The sequence below is a fragment of the Scophthalmus maximus genome, chromosome 7 (genome assembly GCF_022379125.1).
Source record: "Scophthalmus maximus strain ysfricsl-2021 chromosome 7, ASM2237912v1, whole genome shotgun sequence".
Lineage (NCBI taxonomy): Eukaryota > Metazoa > Chordata > Actinopteri > Pleuronectiformes > Scophthalmidae > Scophthalmus > Scophthalmus maximus.
In genome coordinates, this window is record NC_061521.1 from 1,687,501 (window position 1) to 1,710,000 (window position 22,500).

Here is a 22,500-nt window from a genome sequence, read left to right on the forward strand (position 1 = left end):
CGTGTCATTCTCTAGAGTTAAAAACATTCTAACTGACGCCCCCCATCTCCCCATCACACATGGATCTGGACCAGTGTTCATTGTGATGGAATCATTTTTCTTACAGAGTCCTCATAAAGATGCTATAATCATATACAAATTATCTTTATTGTTCCCATTAAGCAGACTTATGGAACAAAAGTTTCACATGCATAAACACCTCCCCCGTCCACATCCGGACTTGCTCCGAGGCCAGACCTGGAAGTCCCTGTTAATCATGTAACTGTAAACTATTTACGTCTAAATGTATAATATATAACCTACCGCGGGATAAATCCAAACCAACCGAAACATTAAAGTTATAACAGCAGCTGCATCAACGCCCGGTCACAGTATATTAGTGGCAACCTCTGACCGAAAGCTCCTGTGCTTCAGTCGTGTGACGTCGGGGCATGGTTCGTCTGTGAGCACTGGCGCCGTCATAGAACCATCCGCCTCTTTTCCATGTGCTGTCTTTGGCTCGTCGGTCTCCACATATTGCGCTTCTAGTGATACTGTCCATAGCATGTTGCGCTGCTAACCTTTCAACATCCACAAAGCCATCCCACGCTTGGGCTAACTTGGCTGACTGCGGATGTGATGGTCACTTTTGATCCTCTGAGCTGTAAATCTCTAATTTTCAGCCATTCATTTTCTGACTTCTTTTTGGTTTGTTTTGGAGTGATGTGAGCTGTGAAGTTTCACAATCTGCTGCTTCTAACAAATCTGGTTTGTGTCTGTCTCCTGCCTGTTGCAGTAGTAGCACCTGAGCATCTCTGATAATAAGATAAATGCCTGTGTTGTCCTTTTACTGTATCTGTGAGTGTTGTGATGCATGTCAGCAAAGGCACCAATCAGCAGTGTGTCATACTCGATATGCGGATGTTTGAAGATCGTCTAGATAGATGTCAGTGAAGCGTCTGCGGATTCAGAGGATAGTGAATTATTTCATTCCTGTCCTGTCCGGACAAATCAGAAATCGACACTCACATGTCTCTCCCCTCCTAGGTGGATGACACCTACATGCAGCTGAAGAAGGACTTGGAGTATCTGGACCTGAAGGTGAGATACGGAGTATTTCACTTCTGTTGTCTTTTTCTGAATTGAAAGGTCTCCAGATCAAACTAACTCACAGCGTTTCTTACTGACAATCGTTTGTTATCCCCATGGGCCCATGTTGAACCGTTGACCCAGGGCATTAGTGTGTCGCAGCTAATGGAGATGTTCAGGCGCGTGCGGGACAAAATCTCTCAAAAAGTTCTTGCGGCGATCTTCCGACACTTAAATTGTTTTAAAAAGCATCTCTCAAAACCAGCCGGCGTTTTGTGACCGCGGCTCTTTGTCTTTCTTTTTTTTTAACTCCCAGATCAGAGCTCTAGAGCCCCTGATCCTCGCAGTTCACAGTTTACTACTGCACTGCACTGCTGGGCCACTCAGGCCTCTAATGACCGTAAGCTCTATGTGTGTGTGTGTGTGTGTGTGTGTGTGTGTGTGTCTATGTGTGCGTGTGTCTATGTGTGTGTGTGTCTATGTCTATGCAGAATATGTACTGCAAAAGAGTGTATTGTCGTATGTGCATGTGTCTCCAGTGTTCAGAATATGGATGCACGTGTGTAGTCTGTATGTGTGTGTGTGTGTGTCTGCTCACGTGTAGAGAGTCTGTGATCTGGAAAAACCATCCCATTGCTTACGGCACCACATTCATGGCTTAGCATCAAAGATCTTATCTCCACGTGACCTTCGACCCCCCCCCCCCTCTATGTGGCGATGTTGGCATGGGATGGCTCGGCAGTGCATGTGTTGTGGCTGTGGCCCGGTGGTTGAAAAGCCAGCTGCTTCTACCATCGTCTCTGAAACACTGGACCTCCCTAACAATAACACGGGGCTCTACTGTGTTACGTTTTTACTTTTTTACTTTTTGCCCCCAAAAAGGAGCACACATACTCCTAAACTATTGATGTGCAAGAGGAAGAGCTGTTGTCAGTGGAAATTGTTGATCGTCTCATTGTGGAATTTTAATGTTTGAGTGTTTCAGGGGGACATTGGTGCATTGTAGAACCCTGTTAGTAAACCCAGCAAAAGTGAGCACCTGAACTCATGCAGTCCATTGTGTGTTGCTAAAAATAAAAACACCAATCAGCCACATCATCAAAACCAGATACCGATTCCTTAACGTTGCAGCTGCTGGTTTCAGTGTTGTGGCTAACTAGTGAATTTTCCCATTCAGAAAAAAAAATACTGCAACCTTTCTGAATGGAGGGGACATTGTGTGTAGACGCTTTATGGATAAGTGGTTTTGTGCAGGGCTTCAAAACGTCCATAGTCATCGTTGTTCTTCATGGCAAGGGCTGATTTTCTGTGTGCCAAAATCTCACTCATGTTGTCATGTGCACGAGGCCAAGAGAACTTGTCACTTAAGAGTCTGTCTCAGCCTCAGTGATAGTTTGTAGCTGGTCTCTGTGGTCTGTATTCCCCTTTTACTCCAGCGCCAATGTACCGTGGAGTCAGACACTTTGTCTTACTATATAACTAACGCATGTGAATGCTTTTATTTTTTTTCCCGATCCCCAGGTCGCTGGAAGTCAGATGCTGAAGGTGTCAGGGAAACCTGTCAAGGTTGCAGAAAGTGACGTGGATGTGAGTACAGGCTTTGAAACCCATTCACAACAATCCAGCTCCATGCTTGAGACACTGTCAAGCAGGTTCTAATTTATGGTTCAGTTGGTCTGTTTGTCTTAAACAACATGTTAAAATGTTTAGATTGTGTTAACATAAAGAGGGTGGACATTTTTTGCTTTTGTTATTAGTTATTTTCATCATTTATACTGCACTTATTTGAATGAAACTGGCCAAATACACGTGAATATGTACATGTAGGTTTCATTTTGTTTTTTCCACCATTAAAATATCATTGGATTGCTCAGCCTGTGAACACAAAACTCTAGTTTGTTCCGGGGAGCTCAGTCAGGGACAAAGTGAGGGTAATTAAGAATTTGACAAATCACAGATCTTGTGGTTGAAGTGTGGGATGCGGTAAGCTTTTACTCCTAGCTGTTCGTAGGTAAATGCCACAACTCTTTCAGTTTTATAAACCAAACAATTCCCCTGTCTTGTTTTCTCTTATGAAGGTTTTCCTCACTATAAGCTCCACACACATCTTAAAGAATTTATGAGTGCGTTGTCTGCAATGAATATTTGATTTGATTCGAACAACACTGCCGTGGAGATAACAACAGGATTAATAATTCATTTGATGGAGTGTAAAAAACTAGTATAAAGAGTAAAGATTTGTGTGGAGAAGCACTTTGTTCACATCAAACTGTTCAGTCACAACCTTATTGCACGAGCGCCGTGTTGTTTTTACAGCGGGAGGATTGCGGTCCAACCTTTGCCTTGGAAGTTTGCTGAGTTTAATCTGGGATTAATTAACAAGGCTCAGAGCTTCCCTGACACGGTAATTAAAAGTGTCAGGTGGGTCGCACCCACTTTGTCTAATGGGCTCGCTCACAATAATTACACCCGTACGAGTCCAAGGTTAGACATTATGAATATTTAGTTTTACACATCTGCGAGCCTGCACACACACACACACACACACACGAAATGGAGATATAAACATTAACATAAACACCTGTGCTCACGCTGTACATGCTCGTACGTCGTACACCCCAGGTACGCACACACAGATTAATCTACAGCTGTGGAGATGAGGGGAAGTTGTAATTAGGGTAAATGGGCCACTTCAACATCAGAGGTCATATTCGCACATAGGCACACTTTGTTGAGCTCTCGATAAGCGTTTTATCTGAGAGAGTGTACGGGTCTTTTCCTTTTTTCCCCACCCACTCAACTCTGTGTCTCCCCCTGCAGGTGACGTTGAGTCGGTTATGTGAGCAGGACAAGATCCTGAGGGATCTGGAGGCGGGAATCAGCTCCCTGAAGGACGACAAGGTACACACACATACACTCTACACACACTCTGCTAGTTACTGTGTACACACTGTGAGTCAATCCAACCATCTTGTTTTACGAGCCTATTGCAGCCACTCTGATGAGTCAGCGGGCAAAATTGTTAGGAGGAGAAAAGAAGAAACTTCACACAAAGGTGCCACATTGAAGGACAAAGTCTACTGTCCCGTTCTCAATTGAGCGACAGTGGCGTCTAATAATAATAGAAGGTGATTCACTTATCAAAAAGTTGATTTCATCTTCAGTCTTTCAGAATCAAAGTGGGTTGGATCTCTGTCTAGATTTTAACATTCACAGTCATGCAGAGGGAATTCTGTTGAAGGAGACGCATGTATAAACGGATTTCTCAGACTCTGTCACCATTAGCAGAGCTCTGACCAGAAACACATGACCGGAATAAGAACACCAACTGAGGGCACCGTGTATATGCCTGGAATGTTGAACACACCAAAGTGAATAAAGTATTTAATACTAGAAGTCCTGGAATTGAGAGAACAATCATACGTACCCCTGCAGGTAAGTAAGAGAATGCCAAAGAAACATGCTGCCCTCTGGAGGCATTTCCAGGTACCTGCTACAATGTCGCGGTCATTTCCCAGAGCACCGTTGCTTCTGTGAGTGAAGCGGTTCATGTTTGCTCTGGTTGACCTTGTGTTGTTCAACCCCCTCACTCACTCCTCCAGGACAAGCTGGAGAGCGTGCTGGATGTGTCCCACCAGCAGATGGAGCAGTTTCAGGAGCAGCCGGCCCACGCCCATAAGATCGCCTATCAGCAGAGGCTCCTGCAGGAGGACCTGGTCACCATCAGGGCCCAAATATCTCGCCTCTCCACGGTATGTACGCCTTTGTGTGCATACATAAAATAGGCGAAATATATCACAATGTTTATAATGATACTTTTCAAGTGTTAACATGTACGCTGTCCCATGTATATGAACGGGACATGAACAAATTGCGGGGCCTGTTTGTGGGTCTGTGTGAACATATGATAGTATATATGTAACCTAAGACTGTGTGTGTGTGTGTGTGTGTGTGCGTGTGCGTGCGTGCGTGCGATGCAGGAGATGGCATATGCCTGGGAGGAGTACAACAGGCAGGAGACATCGGTAGAGCAGTTGAGATCAGCGCTGCATACACACATGACCCACAGCGCCACCCCTCAGGTGAGGCCTGCAGCTTCTGCAGCTCCGAGCGGGTTCACCTCCGAGCTACTAGCTCATGCAGCATCTGGCTTTTCTCATAGGCCGGGTTCTCTTTACTGTATTCGTGACATGTGACATAGAAAACCAAGTTGTTCCCAAGCCAGAAGTGAAAGCCGCAATTAACAGGCGAATGTTTGTGGCCATGTGTCGGAACTGCAGCAGGAGAAGGCTGAGATGAAGCGCGAGCTGTGGAGGATCGAAGATGTGATGGCCGGACTGAGCGCCAGCAAAGCCAACTACAAGATCACCATTGACTCTGTCCAGAACCCAGGTGGGAAGATCAGCGCAGCAAAAACCTCCTTAGGTTTATTTTCTATTATTATTTTTATTAGAAAATAACACAATGGATTTACAGTTGAGGACAAATAGAAAAAGAAGAAAAGAGTAACAACACAACTTTGTATTGTCTGTGGCTACATCATTTTGTATCTTAGTTTAGAAAAATCTTCCTCTGGAAATCTGATTTTAAGAGTGCTCTACAGTCGCACTCAGCTTTCGCGCGGCCACTTTCGACTCTTTTCTTCTCTTCTCAGAAATGTAAACGTGTCCAGACATTTCCTCCCATTCCTGACTGTAAATCCACATTAAAAAGCGCTACTCACATTTTAAAGCGAAACACCCGATTTCTCTCTTTTATGTTCACACGCCACACCAGAGAGGAAACTAGTGCCTTCGGTGTCGGACCCAGCAGTGCCTTCTCATAGCACAGAGGTCCAGCCTCCTCCTCGCAGCTCCATCCCCAGAATCCTCTCCCATACTTTGCCTCACAGCACCGTGCCAAAGTGGGTGAGTGTCCCGTCCCCCCCTCTGCTCATAAAAACAGCAGACTAAATATCAGGAATTACTGCTGGGTTGTGTTTAAAAGTGCTTAAGAGTTGAGCATCAGAATGCCTCACCAGCACGACTCACTGCTGTCCCAGGCAGAGGACAGCGCCCCACCCCGGCCACCGCTGCCCCGCCTCTACGACTACGATGAGACGCCCCCCGTGGTGCCTCCTCTCCCCAGGGAGGCCTCAGTCATCCGTCATACGTCAGTGCGTGGACTAAAGCGCCAATCAGACGAGAGGAAGAGGGACCGGGAGAGTGGGCAGTATGTTGTCAACGGAGACTGTAAGGTACGCTTATGTTTTGATCTTTAAATTAAAAGACTTTATTTTCCCTGTGACGTTGATTCGTTTTTCCCCCCGTCTAACCTTTTTCCGGTTTCAGGCTGACCTGCGATCCTACCTGAGTGAACCGGAGCTGCCCGGAATGGGTCACCACGACACTGGGTCTGACCTTGACTACCAGTATTTCCCAGGCAGAGGTATCTGAACAGTGACACATGAAACAAGTTGACTTCACATTTCCACATTTCCTTGACCAAACCTTTTTAGAAAGTCCAGCGATTCCCCCGTCGTTGACCCAAACCCAAAACACGGCTCATTTTAAAATCCAAATGCAAACCTGCTGAGGGGGGCTGCACGGTGGTGTAGTGGTTAGTACCTTCGCCTCACAGCAAGAAGGTTCTGGGTTCGAATCCCGGTTCAACCAGGGCCTTTCTGTGTGGAGTTTGCATGTTCTCCCCGTGTATGCGTGGGTTCTCTCCGGGTTCTCCGGCTTCCTCCCACACTCCAAAGACATGCAGAATGGGGTTAGGTTCATTGGAGACTCTAAATTGACCGTAGGTGTGAATGTGAGAGTGAATGATTGTCCGTATCTGTATGTGGCCCTGCGATAGGCTGGCGACCTGTCCAGGGTGAACCCCGCCTCTCGCCCAATGTTAGCTGGGATTGGCTCCAGCGACCCCCCGCAACCCTTAAATGGATAAAGCGGTAGACGATGAATGAATGAATGAATGAAACCTGCTGAGCAGCATCCTGTCATGTAAGAAGTGTATTGGGATGTTTTTATGAAGGACGGGAAGATTGAGGAAAGTAGCTTTCAACAGGCTCTAAATAAATTAGTTCATTTTTATTCAGAAAGGGAGACATATTTTCATTAGAAATCCGATCTCCTCCTATCTGCCACTTAATATGTGGAGAATGGTAATATATTCTCCAACAGTAAATGAATTTGCTCACAAGAGAAGGGGGAGTTATTTTTTCTCTAAATTCACATTCTTTTACTCAAACAAAGAATCTAATTTTGTAAAGATGATAATGTTTCAATTTGATCAATTTCCAGTGTTGATACACTTTCGGAGCAGCTTTACTAACCATTGTGTTTTATTTTTATTCCATATTTTTTTTTACCTTTTGAGATTCTTATCACAGTCCCAAACTAAACCAAACTGTGCTGGTAATTTTTTTTACGTTGTTATCCACAAGGTCTGTCGGGCTCCTCAACTCAAATGAACCAGTCCAGCTCCATCTCGTCCTACGTCACACTAAGGCGAGGTCCTGGGAGCTCCGTAGCCAGGGTGAGTCAGACCTGGTGATCCGCTGGAGACGCCTGGTTTTGGGACAAAGTCACTTTTAATGGCAAGCTTAAGGTTTCGGATGTGAGGCGTTATTCTAAACAACATACAGCCCCAAGGGCAACATCCTCAAGTGTTATTGACAATATGACCCTTAACTATATGATTAGGTTCTGCTGCATAGCATTGTCATTATTAAATGTCCGAACCATTGAATTGATAGACAATAAAGGGATCATATTTGTGACACTGTATATGTAATACAAATATTACGTATACATATAAAATGATATATATATATATGTTGTTGACTTTCTCTGAGTGATGGCAACAGATTCTTTGTAATTCTATCCAGGAAAGTTTTAGTTCTTTAAATGTTTCACTTTGTTTATTGCTGTTTCCCTTTTTCTCTCAACATTTTCTTGCACTTCCACTACACTGTCCATATTCTTTCATTTTCCTTTCTCACTCTTTGCCTGCCTTCATCTGTTCCACTAACCATCCATCCCCTCCCTCATTTCCACCCTGGCATTGTGTCTTCCTCCTTCCCCCCCTGCTCTTTCAGGAGAGACCTAAGAGTGCCTTGGAGCGCCTGTCCTCACCCACAGAGGCCCTGCAGCTGCCGGGCGGCCAGCCTCGAGGCCGGATGACCGCCGAGGAGCAGCTGGAGCGGATGAAGCGCCACCAGAAGGCGCTGGTCCGCGAGCGCAAGAGGAACCTCAGCCAGGGCGAGCGCTCGTGCGCGGGCTTGTCGGCCGCCGCCACCGCCGCCTCCCATCGCTCCTACTCCTACTCCAGGGTGACCTCCGGCGCCTCCGACCCTCCGGCCTCCGTACGTTATCCCCCGCCCCCGCGCGGCGGCAGCAGACACAGGGAGCCCCATCTTCACCCCCCCTGCTGCTGAGCCGCCCACAAGCCCCGTAGCCACACGATTAACCTTGCAGGAACGCTAACACACTCTCTTCTGTGTAACAAGTGGTCGTTGCCAATAGCACTAACAAGTTGACGTGGCGGGACGTGGCTACATAGCTTGGTTAACGCTTTAAGAACAATGGGAGACAAAACTAGGGGACTGAGTCGCGACGATTGGCTGGTTCTAGCTCCCTGTTTATGTTTTTAAAGGTGCAGGGGTTAAAGTGAACCTTGTCACCACCGCCCCCTGGTGGGATCTCACTGACACAACTCTGAATGTAAATCCATTGAGCGAAGGAGGGGAAAGGGAGGCGTCACTCTGCCCGACTTTCTCTGTTTCTATCACCACAAAAGTAGAGGAGAGCCCATTTATGTACATCTACATGCGTGTACTTGTACACTTTTATTTATTTACTGAGGGATATTTTCAGTATACAGTTGTACAGTTATATTTTGTAGAGATTTGTTATATAGAGCATATAGAGGCGCGGGGGGAAATAGTGGGGAAAAATGGTTTTCAGGTTGAAGAAATGAAGAAAGAGGCAAATGCTAGTGGCACAAATCATGATCACACCTCCCTTCTTTCTTTTCTTCAGAGGAAATCCAAGTGCCTTGTTTTGCCAATGTTCCTTTTGCCTTTGTCCCAAATTTACCTCCATAATCCCCATGTCAATCTGTCATGGTAAAGCACAGTGACCTCACTACAGAATCATCGGAACGATGCGAGAGCAGAACAGTGACAGCAGAATGAGGTCAGGAAGATGTGGGGGACACGACTGGTTTTAAACGACAATTTTAATATTTGACATTTAAACTAAAGCTTACCAGCTACTGTACATCAGCCCCTTGGTTTCAGTGAGCAATGCTAAAATGGCTGATGGAAAAAAGTAATCGAGTAACGTTCAAAATGTCAAAGTCTTCTGCTAAGGCAATGTGACATATAACATCTACATAGATTGGCATTATAATCACAGGTTACATACTCATAACCAGACCGCTGTGAGATCGGCCTGCAATCAAACTACATTTCCCACGAGTCCTTGATTTCGAGTTCCCCCATAATAGTGAGCAATACCTAGTCTGTAAACTTCTGCTGCTATTTTATCACCTCTTTTTAGTGCATAAGACCATTATTTTATCAACTCCACCAGCACTAAACACGTTTACACCGCTTTATATTCCAATTAACATCTTCATTAACACCGCCTTATCTAACAAGGTTGTTGTTTTTTTGTCATTTTAAGTGGTTGAGAAGGAAATTGATACGAGTTGGGAAGAGACGCTGTACTCTCATCGGAGTACTTTTTAAGTGGCCTATGCTGTGCTGTTTTATGCATCATAAAAAATATATAGGACGGGCTCAAAGCAACTGGGCTGAAATGCAATAATGAGTATGAACAGGGATCAGACAACTTTGTCATGGGAAATGTGTATGGAAAGCCAGAAATGGACACTAGGCCACGTACAGTGGCAAGGTTTGACTGCTTTGCATTAAAACAAATGTAATGCTGCAATAATTATTGAACTTACAAAAAGAATCATCATTAATGTGTCATTTCTGTATCGCCCATTTTGTCGGTGAAATTGCTGAAATCAATGAAAAGTAATTTTAGCGAAATTTGAGGACAAATTGGTAATTTTATCAGACCAACTGTACAAAACTGAGACATTCAAATATTTAAAATGCAGAAAAGCAGCAAAATTAGTTTTTTTGCTTAATAAATGATAAAAGTGACAAGTATTTATCTTTTCTGCCGTATTGCTTTTATCCTTCCACAGCTACATATACAGAATATCAAAGAGAACAAATAGCTACAGGGGGGTTACTCAGCTGAAGAGAAGAACTATAGCATAGAAACTTAAGTGACGTGAACAGCTTTTCACCACCTAATTCTGTGTAACCACGAAGCAACGCACAACTCTTTCCCCCCTTTCTTTTGTGTAGAGATTTGCACTTGACAATAAAGAGTTTCTTGCTTCTGAACGTCCTCTTGGCTGCGTTCTTCCTAATCTGGGGGGGGGGGGGTTCGGTGAATTTCTCTGTGTGTGCATGGTTTCCTTCCCTCTCTCTCTCTCTGTCCTTATTTTTTAATTTTTTCGTGGGAAATTGATTCTCCTGAGCACAACCAGGCATGGGATGCCAGGGTCTCAAAGCATGTGAACGCCAACCGATCAGACCCTGCTGCGGGCTACTGGAGTGGGAAGGATGCATGCATGGCTTTGATGCCCCTTGGATGGATACTCACAAGTACCCCTCACCACACACACACACACACACACGTATACAAAACGAGTTATTTTATAGATGCAAATGTAATGGATGTGGTATGTGTATAATTACAGCTTCCTGAAACACAAACTAATCGTCTGCCTGGGTCTGTTCTGTGGTAATGACACTAAAACATGGTTTCTAATGCCTGAATAAACCTTTTGCTCTAATTGTCCCCGTTCGCTCAGACGTATTCCATTCACATTTGTGTCACTCTACCTGAGGCACAGCTCACTGCAGCGACCATACACATTCACCCTAGAGAGCCTTGAGGACATTTCAATTTGTGGCATTTTTATAGACAAATACAAATTGTAGACATTTTTTACAAACACCACAACAGTGCTATTGTCAATGCAATTAATCTATGCTGCTTTCGGGCATAAAAAAAAAGTACGACTTCTCTCCCTTGCCCTGCCTGACCCCACTCTTTTTTCCCCTTTCTTTCACTTGATTGAAGAGCAAACATGTTGTAAGTAATTTTTGAATCAACCCTTACTGATCTTTACACATAATAACTAGTGATTATTTCCCCCCAGAGAGTGAAGATTTTGAAGATGTCAGTCTGTCAGATCAATAATACTCACTCTTAAATGAAACTCGTGAGAAATATGACGTCGGCACGAATATTCAACGTGACCCGTGTAACCTTGACTCCTGCCCCCCCGACAGGTGTTCGATTGGCGGGAGGAGCGACTGGGGGCAGAGGGGCAGAGCGACGAGGGGCCCAGCCGAGGGAAAGAGCGAGGCAGGATTCAGTCCGACGAGTGGGTGACGCTGACGCCGTCGCTCGTGCGAGAGGTGGACGTCGAGCCTCTCGACTACGACCTGGACATCAGCCTAGAGGTGATGGTACTCCTCGAACACCTCCACTGGTTTAACCGTCAAGTCCTTGCCTCACTCACTCTTTCACACCCTCCATGATCTAGCATCACATGGACGGGCGAAGGTGTGTGTGTTATTTTCATCTTGTTACACAAGGGGTGTGTAGAATATTAGGCCACTGTCATATTTTATATTGGCTGACCAAATTAACTTAGGTTAAAAGTTATGGTTTCTTACTTGGTTTACTTATGATATCCACAGCATTTCATAATTTATTCCATTTTGACAAAAGCTAATTTCTCGATTTGATTTTGATTTCGTGTTAGTTTTTTTCCCAGTGGTTTTTAACTTAGGATTCACAGGCTAAGCTATGCACTAACGTAATTATTTTTATATACATATTTTTTACTTTACTAACATCATAAAAATGGTACAGCACATTAACAGGCAAGTGACTTGACAAGTTGTTTCTCTCCACTGAAATGGAAAATAAGAAAACCACTAGTTTTCGACGTGGCGTCCGATTGCACCACGGCTGGCTTTGAAACCACGAGACCGCAGCATGAGACTTGTCTATCCAATATGCAGCTGTCCAAACCGCGAAAGGTTCCCATCCCGGAGCGCTATGTAGAGTCGGACCCCGACGAGCCCGCAAGTCCCGAGGAGCTGGAGGAGCGCTCCCGCCGGGCCGAGCGCATCAAGAACCTGCTGGCCAAGTCCAGGTACGTGACGCCGAATACACTCACTGGAGGTCGGTTGAGTTAGGTCAGTTATGTTTTGCCACTGGGGGGGGTCACATTTGTTTTGGAGGCCTAAATAGTAAACAGTAAATAACACAAAGTGTACAATTATTGCCGTCTCTGTATGGATTTTTAATTAATATGAAGCACATGTACCAGTTCCCTCCAGCGTGGTTGTCTCTTATAGACCTTTGCCAGGTTGGGCCGACCAGAAGGGATCAGTCGGTAGTTTGAGTCGTCAGTGTGCCATTTAAAAACTCACTGGTTGACACTGTGTGTGTGTGTGTGTGTGTGTGTGTGTGTGTGTGTGTGTGTGTGTGTCTGTGTGTGTCTGTGTGTGTGTGTGTGTGTGTGTGTGTGTGTGTGTGTGTGTGTGTGTGTGTGTGTGTGTCTGTGTGTGTGTGTGTGTGTGTGTCTGTGTGTGTGTGTGTGTGTGTGTGTGTGTGTCTGTGTGTGTGTGTCTGTGTGTGTGTCTGTGTGTGTCTGTGTGTGTCTGTGTGTGTCTGTGTGTCTGTGTCTGTGTCTGTGTGTGTGTGTGTGTGTGTGACTGTGTGTGTGTGTGTGTCTGTGTGTGTGTGTGTGTGTGTCTGTGTGTGTGTGTGTGTGTGTGTGTGTGTGTGTGTGTGTGTGTGTGTGTGTGTGTGTGTGTGTGTGTGTGTGTGTGTGTGTGTGTGTGTGTGTGTGTGTGGGTGTCCTTTCGACAGTCTTCATAACATGCAGCCAGCGGGGCCGTTGGACTTCAGTGAGCTGGACTCGGCTCTCAAGCAGCAGGAGAGGATCATGAACGTGTCCCAGACTCTGGCTGCGGAGGCGTCGCGCAAGAGCAAAGTGGTGGCAGGTTAGTGTTCTCACCCCCCCGTGCACGCGTCAGCGGGCATTCCCTCACACCACAGTTCAGACAATCGTAGCCTTGAGCCCAGAACCAAGTCAGTCCCACGACATGTGATGTGTCGTTGTCCCCCGGTGTGCAGGGGCTGAGTGGCAGCAGAGTCGGTGAGCTTGTCTGGTCCAGGTGTCAGGTATACCTGCCGTTTACCCTCTCTGGTGCCGTGGATGAATTTTGTTGCTCTTTGATCAGAAATGTGCACAGCTTACACATTTTTTTAAATCTGCCAGTGATGTACATATGACATTTCGACTTTTTTGGTGTCCTATGTCAAACCTATGAAAATATTCTGTTCCATGTCAATCAGATATATATGATTAAAAAAAGAAATAATTTACATCTAATCGATCTAGGATTTTGAGCAGGTGCCGGAGAGTTCTTTGGGTCACCTCCAAGCCTTGTTTGGATGCATTTGAAAATGCATAAATTCATATCCATAAAGCATCCCGTGTTGGTCTGACTGCTGCTGCAGGAAGAGAGCGACCTCCAGCACGTCAGACTGGGTTTCCGCATGAATAACCCCAACGTCATGAGACACCTGCGCAGTGTTGACATGCTAATATTTATGCCATCCTCATTTTTAAGAGACATCGATATTTCCTAGTGTCTCAAACGGAGAAGGAAGTCAAAGCAGATCAATTGCGATAGTGCAATGATTGCTCACTGTCTTGTTTTTAGTAACAATTACGAGATCTTTTCTCATAATTATTAGATCTTTTCACAGAATTATGAGATTTTTTTTTTATTCAGTGAATGCAATGCGCTGCCGTTGATATGTAACTTTGGCCGAATGTACATAATGTGCATATGGGAAATTGAAAATTTGATTGGTGTTGGGAATTTCTTCCTTGTTCATATCATGCCACTGCAAAAAAAGAAAAAGAAAAATCTGTGTGCAGTCGTGGGTCCAGCTGTTGTTCTGGTCAGCGTGGCTCTGGTGTCACAAAGGGCTGCTTCGGTGAAACGTGGTGACCTTCTGTGTGCAAATTGTGTTTTCTATGTGAATAAAAAAAACATATTGAACCTCTTGCAGGACTAATACTATTCACATATATATATCATTTTACTGGTATAAAGCAGTCTAGATCAAACAGGTCAAACACTTGTGGATAATGGATTCTTCTCTTTGTTTCACTCTACATTTAAATCAAACATAATTGCAAATAATAAGTGACCCATATACCTCGAAACGTTATTAGAGACTGGGAGCAGTTTGTACTTATAGGCTGCTGGCCCTTCTCATGCAAAAAGACGTTTGTGTTTCGTTTGCATGAGCACACGTGACGCTAGCCCCAGACATGTTTGCACCCATGAGGAAATACTGAGGTCTTCACTGTGTTTCCTTCTCCTCAGCCAAAGCCGCCGCGGAGCACTGACTGCCAGGAACGGCCGACGCCACGCGACACGAGGGGGAAAGGGGAAGGATCCAAGCATTTCTCAGCAGTTGCCGACGAACTGATTTCACTTGTAACAAAGTCCTTTTATATGACAAGAGCCACATACACATTTCTAAAAGTGTTGATTTGTAGCTTTCTAAACAGAATCGAGTTTCACTGCTTCCGCACTTACATTGCACAATTAATAATAATTTATAAACAAGTAAATTTCTTTTTTTTAATCTACAGTTGATAGAGTTGCAATTTGGTCTGTATTTTTATGAGTGAACAAGAAGAGTGAAATTAACCGCCAGCGCCAACATGCTCAGATAACCGTAGTAACGTTTTTACACGCGAGTTATTTATTTTGTGGAATCTTTGACTTGTTTTATTTCTACTGTATGGTTACGCAACACTGTCACTCAACAGTCATGGTTCTGTCAATCAACTAATATCGATAATAGTTTATCACAAGAACAAAGGAATGTCATTACACAAAATAAATATGACAAGAAACATTACAAGTTCATTACTTGTTGCCCGTTTCCTTGATATGTTAAGAATATACTACAGTGCATCTGTTGAGCTTAATCACATAAGGTGAATAAACTAATAGAACGTAACAGACTGGTAAATCCACTGCTATTCTTTTGCCAAAGGCCTATTTGCATGCGGGTGTATATTAGACATTTTGGCACCAAGCTGGTATGTAGTTTTGTCTTTGTGTATTGTTCTATATCATCTGTCCTGTCGTGTACAGATACAGATCAAGGCCAGTCTCCATTTCCCCCTGGGGAAGATGTTCAAACTGCTATGACACGAGGATACACACTCCTAACGAATGATAAACAAGGTTTGACAGAGGTATATGCAGTGGAGGAGAGCCGCTGTCATCACTTTGTGGAAGTCCTAAACCCAGAGAGGCAGCAGAGTCAGAAGATTTTGAGAAAGCCTCGCACGTCTCAGACTGACCGTGGTAAAAGGCCGGCTGAATCAGTTTCATAGAACAAACTGCAACTTGTGATGCTTAACTCAGAAGTTACGCCTGACAGAGGTGTTCAGTGTCCGTCCGTAGAGAGGACGGCAGCTTGTGAACCAAGCGGCCCCTCGGAGGATCGTCGTCCAGATCCACTTCCTCTGTAATTCAACTCAGAATGTCAACCAGAAATTGAAGCGTAAAACTAAAACTGTGTGATACAGGATGCCGCACAAAACCTCATTGGAACCTTCCATGGTTTCAGTTTGTTTCAGCTGTGACTTTTTGGGTCTGACGTGTTGGAGTCCAGCAGTTGGTTGTCACTCAGCTCTTTCAGGCATACGAGGCAGTTTACTTTAAGCCTTCAGAAACTAATAAACGTGAATCTTAGATTCATTTCTTCAGTGTTTGATTTTGAAGCATAACAACCATGAAGAAATAAAGACAAAAACCTCCACACACTAGATCATATTTCTCTGGTTGAGCTTTAATCAGGTCTGGACCAAAGCTGTACAAGAGTGTCCCACAGGAGGAAACTGGAGGATGAGCACATGTGCATGTTACACACCGGTGTTCTGCAGGATATTCAAAGAGAACCCAAATCAAACTGCAAATGGGGTTTATCATTTTAAAAAAAACACAAAAAACATCCTCTTTATCCTGTTCACAATATGTTAGAGTGGCTAAGTAGCAAAATTGAAATGCTTCACAGAGAACCTCTATAATGATCAGACATCGCTGTATGAAATGTAAATGTATTGTCTGAGTTTAAAACCAGTTAAATTAAAGTACTATTTTTCATATTTAAAATGAGTTAACCGATTAAGCTTAAAGATGATATTAAAGTGTAATAATTTTGCTCTTTTGCTTTGTCGCCTCGCGGCTGAACGTCATTGCCTGCGGAGGTGTCGGTTGATGCGACTCAAACTCACGTTACTCTCATAGGTTCGTGCTCGGGGGTTTTACATTTTTCATATTATTATACGATGGGTCACAATAACCTGTTTACCTCCCAGAAATGTTGAGTACAGATAGAAATGCAGCCGTGATGAAAACGTGCCTGATAGTCATTTATTACAATGACCCACTTACTCACAATACACTCCTCTAAATGCATATGGGGGAAAAAATCACCTGTTTGTCCTCAAGGTGCTTTTTAGTAGATGTAACCACATTAAAGTGATAATAATAAAAAACAAAGTATAATTATGGAACTGACTGATCAAAGTGAATTCTTTTAGCAGAAAGTTGTGAAATATGAAACCATTCAGCATTCCAATTTTAATCAAACCCATAATGATCTTCTGACTTCTTGAGCCCCTAAGACAAACGTCACTGGCAGTTATTGTAATGTTGCATTAGTGTACAAACATCTAAAGTTTCCGTGTAAAATTCCCAACATGCCTGTCGAAATGAAAGTGATGATATCCACATGAGGCTTTAATACATTTTAAATCTGACCTCATTTCGTTCGTAGGGATTTCCTGTGAAGTTTACGCTCCTATAGGACACTGGTCATGAGAAACTAAACAAACAGCTAACACAGAAACCATCTTCTCTCGTTAAGAACAGCAACCGTTACAAATGACTCGTTCCCTTTATTGGTTTTCACAAAAAGAAATGACTTCACCGTGCGTGTACCGATGGTTCTGGATGACAGGCCGATCCCGTTCCATCCAACACAATCTGTGGCAAGCGCGAACGACAAGTGACTGTTAAAATGTTCAAACTAAATAAAACCCGGACAGTTTGTCGTCTCAACACTTTGTCACCCTAAATAGCAAAAAGCTGGTTTTTCAGCCTGAATAATTCATTTCTTGACAACATGCACATCACGACATCGCCCAGAGGTGAGTACTTGGGTAGAGAGCTCATTTCTACATAGTAAAAGAACAAAAAAAGGGGGGGGGGGGTACTGACACTTAAACAAATAATGTCAAAATGTACAAATCGGAGATTACAAAAACACTTTCTTCCCCTCCCCATCGGCCCTACGCCGACTTCACAAAGGTCATTTTGTGGCCGTTTTTCCGTTCTTCGTCACTGCTGTCAGAGTTGGGCTCGTCCTCCTCTGAGCTCTGTTCCTTGGAGCTGGGGTCGCAGCCCTCGTCCTGGGCGTCTGTGGCTTCTTTTTCACTGGCGGACTTGGACACTGGCTCACTTTCTTCTGTCCGACCGTCCACTGGTGGGGCCGGAAGCGACTCTAGGTCCGGCTCAGGCTGCGAATAAGAGGGGGTGAAAAAAGAGGCGTTTTTGAGAGTGATATTTCACCCCTGGGCCGAGGCACAGCTGTTACATTTCGGTGGTGATCCTGATGGAGTAGCGACTATGAAATTACAATACTTAAAAAAATTGTTGAGTGCTGGCAGATATTTGCCTTCCTGTATTACTTACAAGACAGTTTGTGTGCTCTTCGGCATTCACACCCTATTCTGCACACTCATTAAAGACAACGCTAAAGATGAGTGCAAACTGAAACAAGGGGAAAACTAAAGAGCCTCACAGAAGGATGGATGGATGTAATATTTTATCTACTGGTCTTAAGGGGACCCGTCATCCTGAGGCCGATTGACATTTTAGGACAAATCTTGGGTGTGAGTTAGAAGAAAAAGAAAAAACCTTGGTAGCATTACAATGAACTTTCACTTCACTGAACAAATATACTGACTGCACATTGTGTCTCATTAACCTCCTTGACACGCATGTGTGCCAACAAAACGTCAGCAGCTGATGTTTGCACTTCCAGTGAACTGACCAGTTCCTCTGACACAGATGCACCTTCTAGCTAACTCAGTAGCATTAGCAAAGTCAGTCTCTTAAACGTTATGTCCTGAGGCAATTTTAGTTCAGCTAACCAACCGGTGCTCTGTCAGTGTCCCTACCTACTGCGTCAGTGTCCCTACCCCTTGTGTCAGTGTCCCTACCTACTGCGTCAGTGTCCCTACCCCTTGTGTCAGTGTCCCTACCCCTTGTGTCAGTGTCCCTACCCCTTGTGTCAGTGTCCTTACCTACTGCGTCAGTGTCCCTACCCCTTGTGTCAGTGTCCCTACCTACTGTGTCAGTGTCCCTACCCCTTGTGTCAGTGTCCCTACCTACTGCGTCAGTGTCCCTACCCCTTGTGTCAGTGTCCCTTCCTACTGCGTCAGTGTCCCTACCTACTGTGTCAGTGTCCCTGCCTTCTCTGTCAGTGTCCCTACCCCTTGTGTCAGTGTCCCTACCTACTGTGTCAGTGTCCCTGCCTACTGTGTCAGTGTCCCTACCCCTTGTGTCAGTGTCCCTACCTACTGTGTCAGTGTCCCTGCCTTCTCTTTCAGTGTCCCTACCTACGTTGTCAGTGTCCCTGCCTACTGTGTCAGTGTACCTACCTACTGTGTCAGTGTCCCTGCCTTCTCTGTCAGTGTCCCTACCTACTGTGTCAGTGTCCCTGCCTACTGTGTCCCTGCCTCCTGTGTCAGTGTCCCTACCTACTGTGTCAGTGTCCCTGCCTACTGTGTCAGTGTCCCTGCCTACTGTGTCAGTGTCCCTGCCTACTGTGTCAGTGTCCCTGCCTCCTGTGTCAGTGTCCCTACCTACGGTGTCAGTGTCCCTGCCTACTCTGTCAGTGTCCCTGCCTTCTGACACAGTAGGTAGGGACACTGACACAGTGTACCTATCTACTGTGTCTCCTGCCTTCTCTGTCAGTGTCCCTGCCTTCTCTGTCAGTGTACCTATCTACTGTGTCAGTGTCCCTGCCTACTGTGTCAGTGTCCCTGCCTACTGTGTCAGTGTCCCTGTGTCCCTGCCTTCTCTGTCAGTGTCCCTTCCTACTGTGTCAGTTTCCCTGCCTTCTCTGTCAGTGTCCCTACCTACTGTGTCAGTGTCCCTGCCTACTCTGTCAGTGTCCCTGCCTACTGTCAGTGTCCCTGCCTTCTCTGTCAGTGTCCCTACCTACTGTGTCAGTGTCCCTACCTACTGTGTCAGTGTCCCTTCCTACTGTGTCAGTGTCCCTACCTACTGTATCAGTGTCCCTGCCTCCTGTGTCAGTGTCCCTACCTACTGTGTCAGTGTCCCTGCCTCCTGTGTCAGTGTCCCTGCCTTCTCTGTCAGTGTCCCTACCTACGGTGTCAGTGTCCCTGCCTACTCTGTCAGTGTCCCTGCCTACTCTGTCAGTGTCCCTGCCTACTGTTTCAGTGTCCCTGCCTACTGTGTCAGTGTCCCTTCCTACTGTGTCAGTTTCCCTGCCTTCTCTGTCAGTGTCCCTACCTACTGTGTCAGTGTCCCTGCCTACTCTGTCAGTGTCCCTGCCTACTCTGTCAGTGTCCCTGCCTACTGTCAGTGTCCCTGCCTACTGTCAGTGTCCCTGCCTTCTCTGTCAGTGTCCCTACCTACTGTGTCAGTGTCCCTTCCTACTGTGTCAGTGTCCCTACCTACTGTGTCAGTGTCCCTACCTACTGTGTCAGTGTCTCTGCCTTCTCTGTCAGTGTCCCTTCCTACAGTGTCAGTGTCCCTACCTACTGTGTCAGTGTCCCTACCTACTGTGTCAGTGTCCCTGCCTCCTGTGTCAGTGTACCTACCTACTGTGTCAGTGTCCCTGCCTACTGTGTCAGTGTCCCTGTGTCCCTGCCTTCTCTGTCAGTATCCCTTCCTACTGTGTCAGTTTCCCTGCCTTCTCTGTCAGTGTCCCTACCTACTGTGTCAGTGTCCCTGCCTACTCTGTCAGTGTCCCTACCTACTGTGTCAGTGTCCCTGCCTCCTGTGTCAGTGTCCCTACCTACTGTGTCAGTGTCCCTGCCTCCTGTGTCAGTGTCCCTGCCTTCTCTGTCAGTGTCCCTACCTACGGTGTCAGTGTCCCTGCCTACTCTGTCAGTGTCCCTGCCTACTGTGTCAGTGTCCCTGCCTACTCTGTCAGTGTCCCTGCCTACTGTTTCAGTGTCCCTACCTACTGTGTCAGTGTCCCTACCTACTGTGTCAGTGTCTCTGCCTTCTCTGTCAGTGTCCCTTCCTACAGTGTCAGTGTCCCTACCTACTGTGTCAGTGTCCCTACCTACTGTGTCAGTGTCCCTGCCTCCTGTGTCAGTGTACCTACCTACTGTGTCAGTGTCCCTGCCTACTGTGTCAGTGTCCCTGTGTCCCTGCCTTCTCTGTCAGTATCCCTTCCTACTGTGTCAGTTTCCCTGCCTTCTCTGTCAGTGTCCCTACCTACTGTGTCAGTGTCCCTGCCTACTCTGTCAGTGTCCCTGCCTACTGTCAGTGTCCCTGCCTTCTCTGTCAGTGTCCCTACCTACTGTGTCAGTGTCCCTACCTACTGTGTCAGTGTCCCTGCCTCCTGTGTCAGTGTCCCTACCTACTGTGTCAGTGTCCCTGCCTCCTGTGTCAGTGTCCCTGCCTTCTCTGTCAGTGTCCCTACCTACGGTGTCAGTGTCCCTGCCTACTCTGTCAGTGTCCCTGCCTACTGTGTCAGTGTCCCTGCCTACTCTGTCAGTGTCCCTGCCTACTGTTTCAGTGTCCCTGCCTACTGTGTCAGTTTCCCTGCCTTCTCTGTCAGTTTCCCTACCTACTGTGTCAGTGTCCCTGCCTACTCTGTCAGTGTCCCTGCCTACTCTGTCAGTGTCCCTGCCTACTCTGTCAGTGTCCCTGCCTTCTCTGTCAGTGTCCCTGCCTACTGTGTCAGTGTCCCTTCCTACTGTGTCAGTGTCCCTACCTACTGTGTCAGTGTCCCTACCTACTGTGTCAGTGTCTCTGCCTTCTCTGTCAGTGTCCCTACCTACTGTGTCAGTGTCCCTACCTACTGTGTCAGTGTCCCTTCCTACAGTGTCAGTGTCCCTACCTACTGTGTCAGTGTCCCTACCTACTGTGTCAGTGTCCCTACCTACTGTGTCAGTGTCTCTGCCTTCTCTGTCAGTGTCCCTACCTACTGTGTCAGTGTCCCTACCTACTGTGTCAGTGTCCCTTCCTACAGTGTCAGTGTCCCTACCTACTGTGTCAGTGTCCCTACCTACTGTGTCAGTGTCCCTGCCTACTGTGTCAGTGTCCCTGCCTACTGTGTCAGTGTCCCTGCCTACTGTCAGTGTCTCTGAAAGAGTAGGCAGTGGCATGTGTGGAAATATTACTGGTTTGAACAATGTTCAGTAGTCTCCAGGTTGACCACATGTATCTGTATATGCCCCATCATCCAGGTCAGGGATGAATCCTCACCTCGCTGAAGCCCAGACCGCAGTGTCTCCGGTTTCGGCCGGACAGCTTCCCGTCCATGCCCTGGTGGTACTGACTCTCCAGCTGCTCATTCATCCTCTTGTCTTCCTGCCCTGCAGAGGAGACACCAGTCACAGCAGGCACACCCAGCCATCACAGTTCTATCCGTGCGCGGATAGATCTGTGCGGCGGACGTGTAGTGGGAGAGCCAGGTTAATCGCAATGGGTTTGAGGAGGCGGCAGCATGGGGTAGGTGGCATGGGACAGTAGTTTGAGTTGGAACATGTTTTTACAAATAAAGGCTTTTACAAGAGCTAAACAGTGAAGCTTACCACTTCGGAAGTGGGACGTTGACTTGTGATCACCGATAACAAGGCGTCCCGTAGGTTCTCTCTGCGGAACAGAGACGAAACGCATTTTATTTCATCTGTCACAAACTCTCCAAAGGTTACAGTCACGTGACGAGCCGGGCGAACGACTGTACACAAAACAAACCTTGCCAGCACCCATCAGCCGCAAGAACTTCTGTTTCCTCTCGTTGCTTCCCAGATCCGCCGATTCCCACGCGGTGGAGCCATCCTGTCGAGCAAAACGTGTCATGAAGAACGAGAGCAGAAATCCAACAAAAGACATCATGCTCATGTAATTCCTACTGTTACCTCATTTGACATATTATATACATAAAGCGGAGACAAACTAAACAAGAAGAAACAAAGCTCTGAAACTTGATGACACCAAAAATAACCAACCAACTAGTC

General features: G+C 46.0%; 2 protein-coding genes across 12 annotated transcripts in view; one reads left to right on the plus strand and one right to left on the minus strand.

Annotated features, from left to right (window-relative positions):
- The window catches only part of LOC118315966 (pleckstrin homology domain-containing family A member 7), a 119,418-nt gene extending 104,294 nt beyond the window's left edge, over positions 1–15,124 (plus strand). For 8 of the 11 annotated variants that reach the window (XM_047333035.1, XM_047333038.1, XM_047333039.1 and 5 more), the window contains 16 exons: positions 1,027–1,080; positions 2,590–2,655; positions 3,889–3,969; positions 4,671–4,820; positions 5,049–5,150; positions 5,349–5,493; positions 5,845–5,975; positions 6,089–6,304; positions 6,399–6,495; positions 7,499–7,590; positions 8,153–8,419; positions 11,441–11,614; positions 12,182–12,315; positions 13,038–13,171; positions 13,305–13,352; positions 14,573–15,124. In XM_047333035.1, the coding sequence (XP_047188991.1) occupies positions 1,027–1,080; positions 2,590–2,655; positions 3,889–3,969; positions 4,671–4,820; positions 5,049–5,150; positions 5,349–5,493; positions 5,845–5,975; positions 6,089–6,304; positions 6,399–6,495; positions 7,499–7,590; positions 8,153–8,419; positions 11,441–11,614; positions 12,182–12,315; positions 13,038–13,171; positions 13,305–13,330 (1,869 nt within the window). In that variant the 3' untranslated portion in view covers positions 13,331–13,352; positions 14,573–15,124. The remainder of the gene's footprint in view (positions 1–1,026; positions 1,081–2,589; positions 2,656–3,888; positions 3,970–4,670; positions 4,821–5,048; positions 5,151–5,348; positions 5,494–5,844; positions 5,976–6,088; positions 6,305–6,398; positions 6,496–7,498; positions 7,591–8,152; positions 8,420–11,440; positions 11,615–12,181; positions 12,316–13,037; positions 13,172–13,304; positions 13,353–14,572) is intronic. The other 3 variants (XM_047333036.1, XM_047333040.1, XM_047333034.1) reach the window with 3 other exon arrangements.
- Positions 15,125–17,149: 2,025 nt separating this feature from the next.
- c7h11orf58 (chromosome 7 C11orf58 homolog) overlaps positions 17,150–22,500 on the minus strand; it is a 5,884-nt gene continuing 533 nt past the window's right edge. The window contains exons 2-5 of the mRNA XM_035643704.2: positions 22,238–22,321; positions 22,075–22,135; positions 21,746–21,855; positions 17,150–17,790 (exon numbers count right to left, since the gene is read on the minus strand). Coding sequence (XP_035499597.2) covers positions 17,563–17,790; positions 21,746–21,855; positions 22,075–22,135; positions 22,238–22,321 — 483 coding nt within the window. The 3' untranslated portion in view covers positions 17,150–17,562. The remainder of the gene's footprint in view (positions 17,791–21,745; positions 21,856–22,074; positions 22,136–22,237; positions 22,322–22,500) is intronic.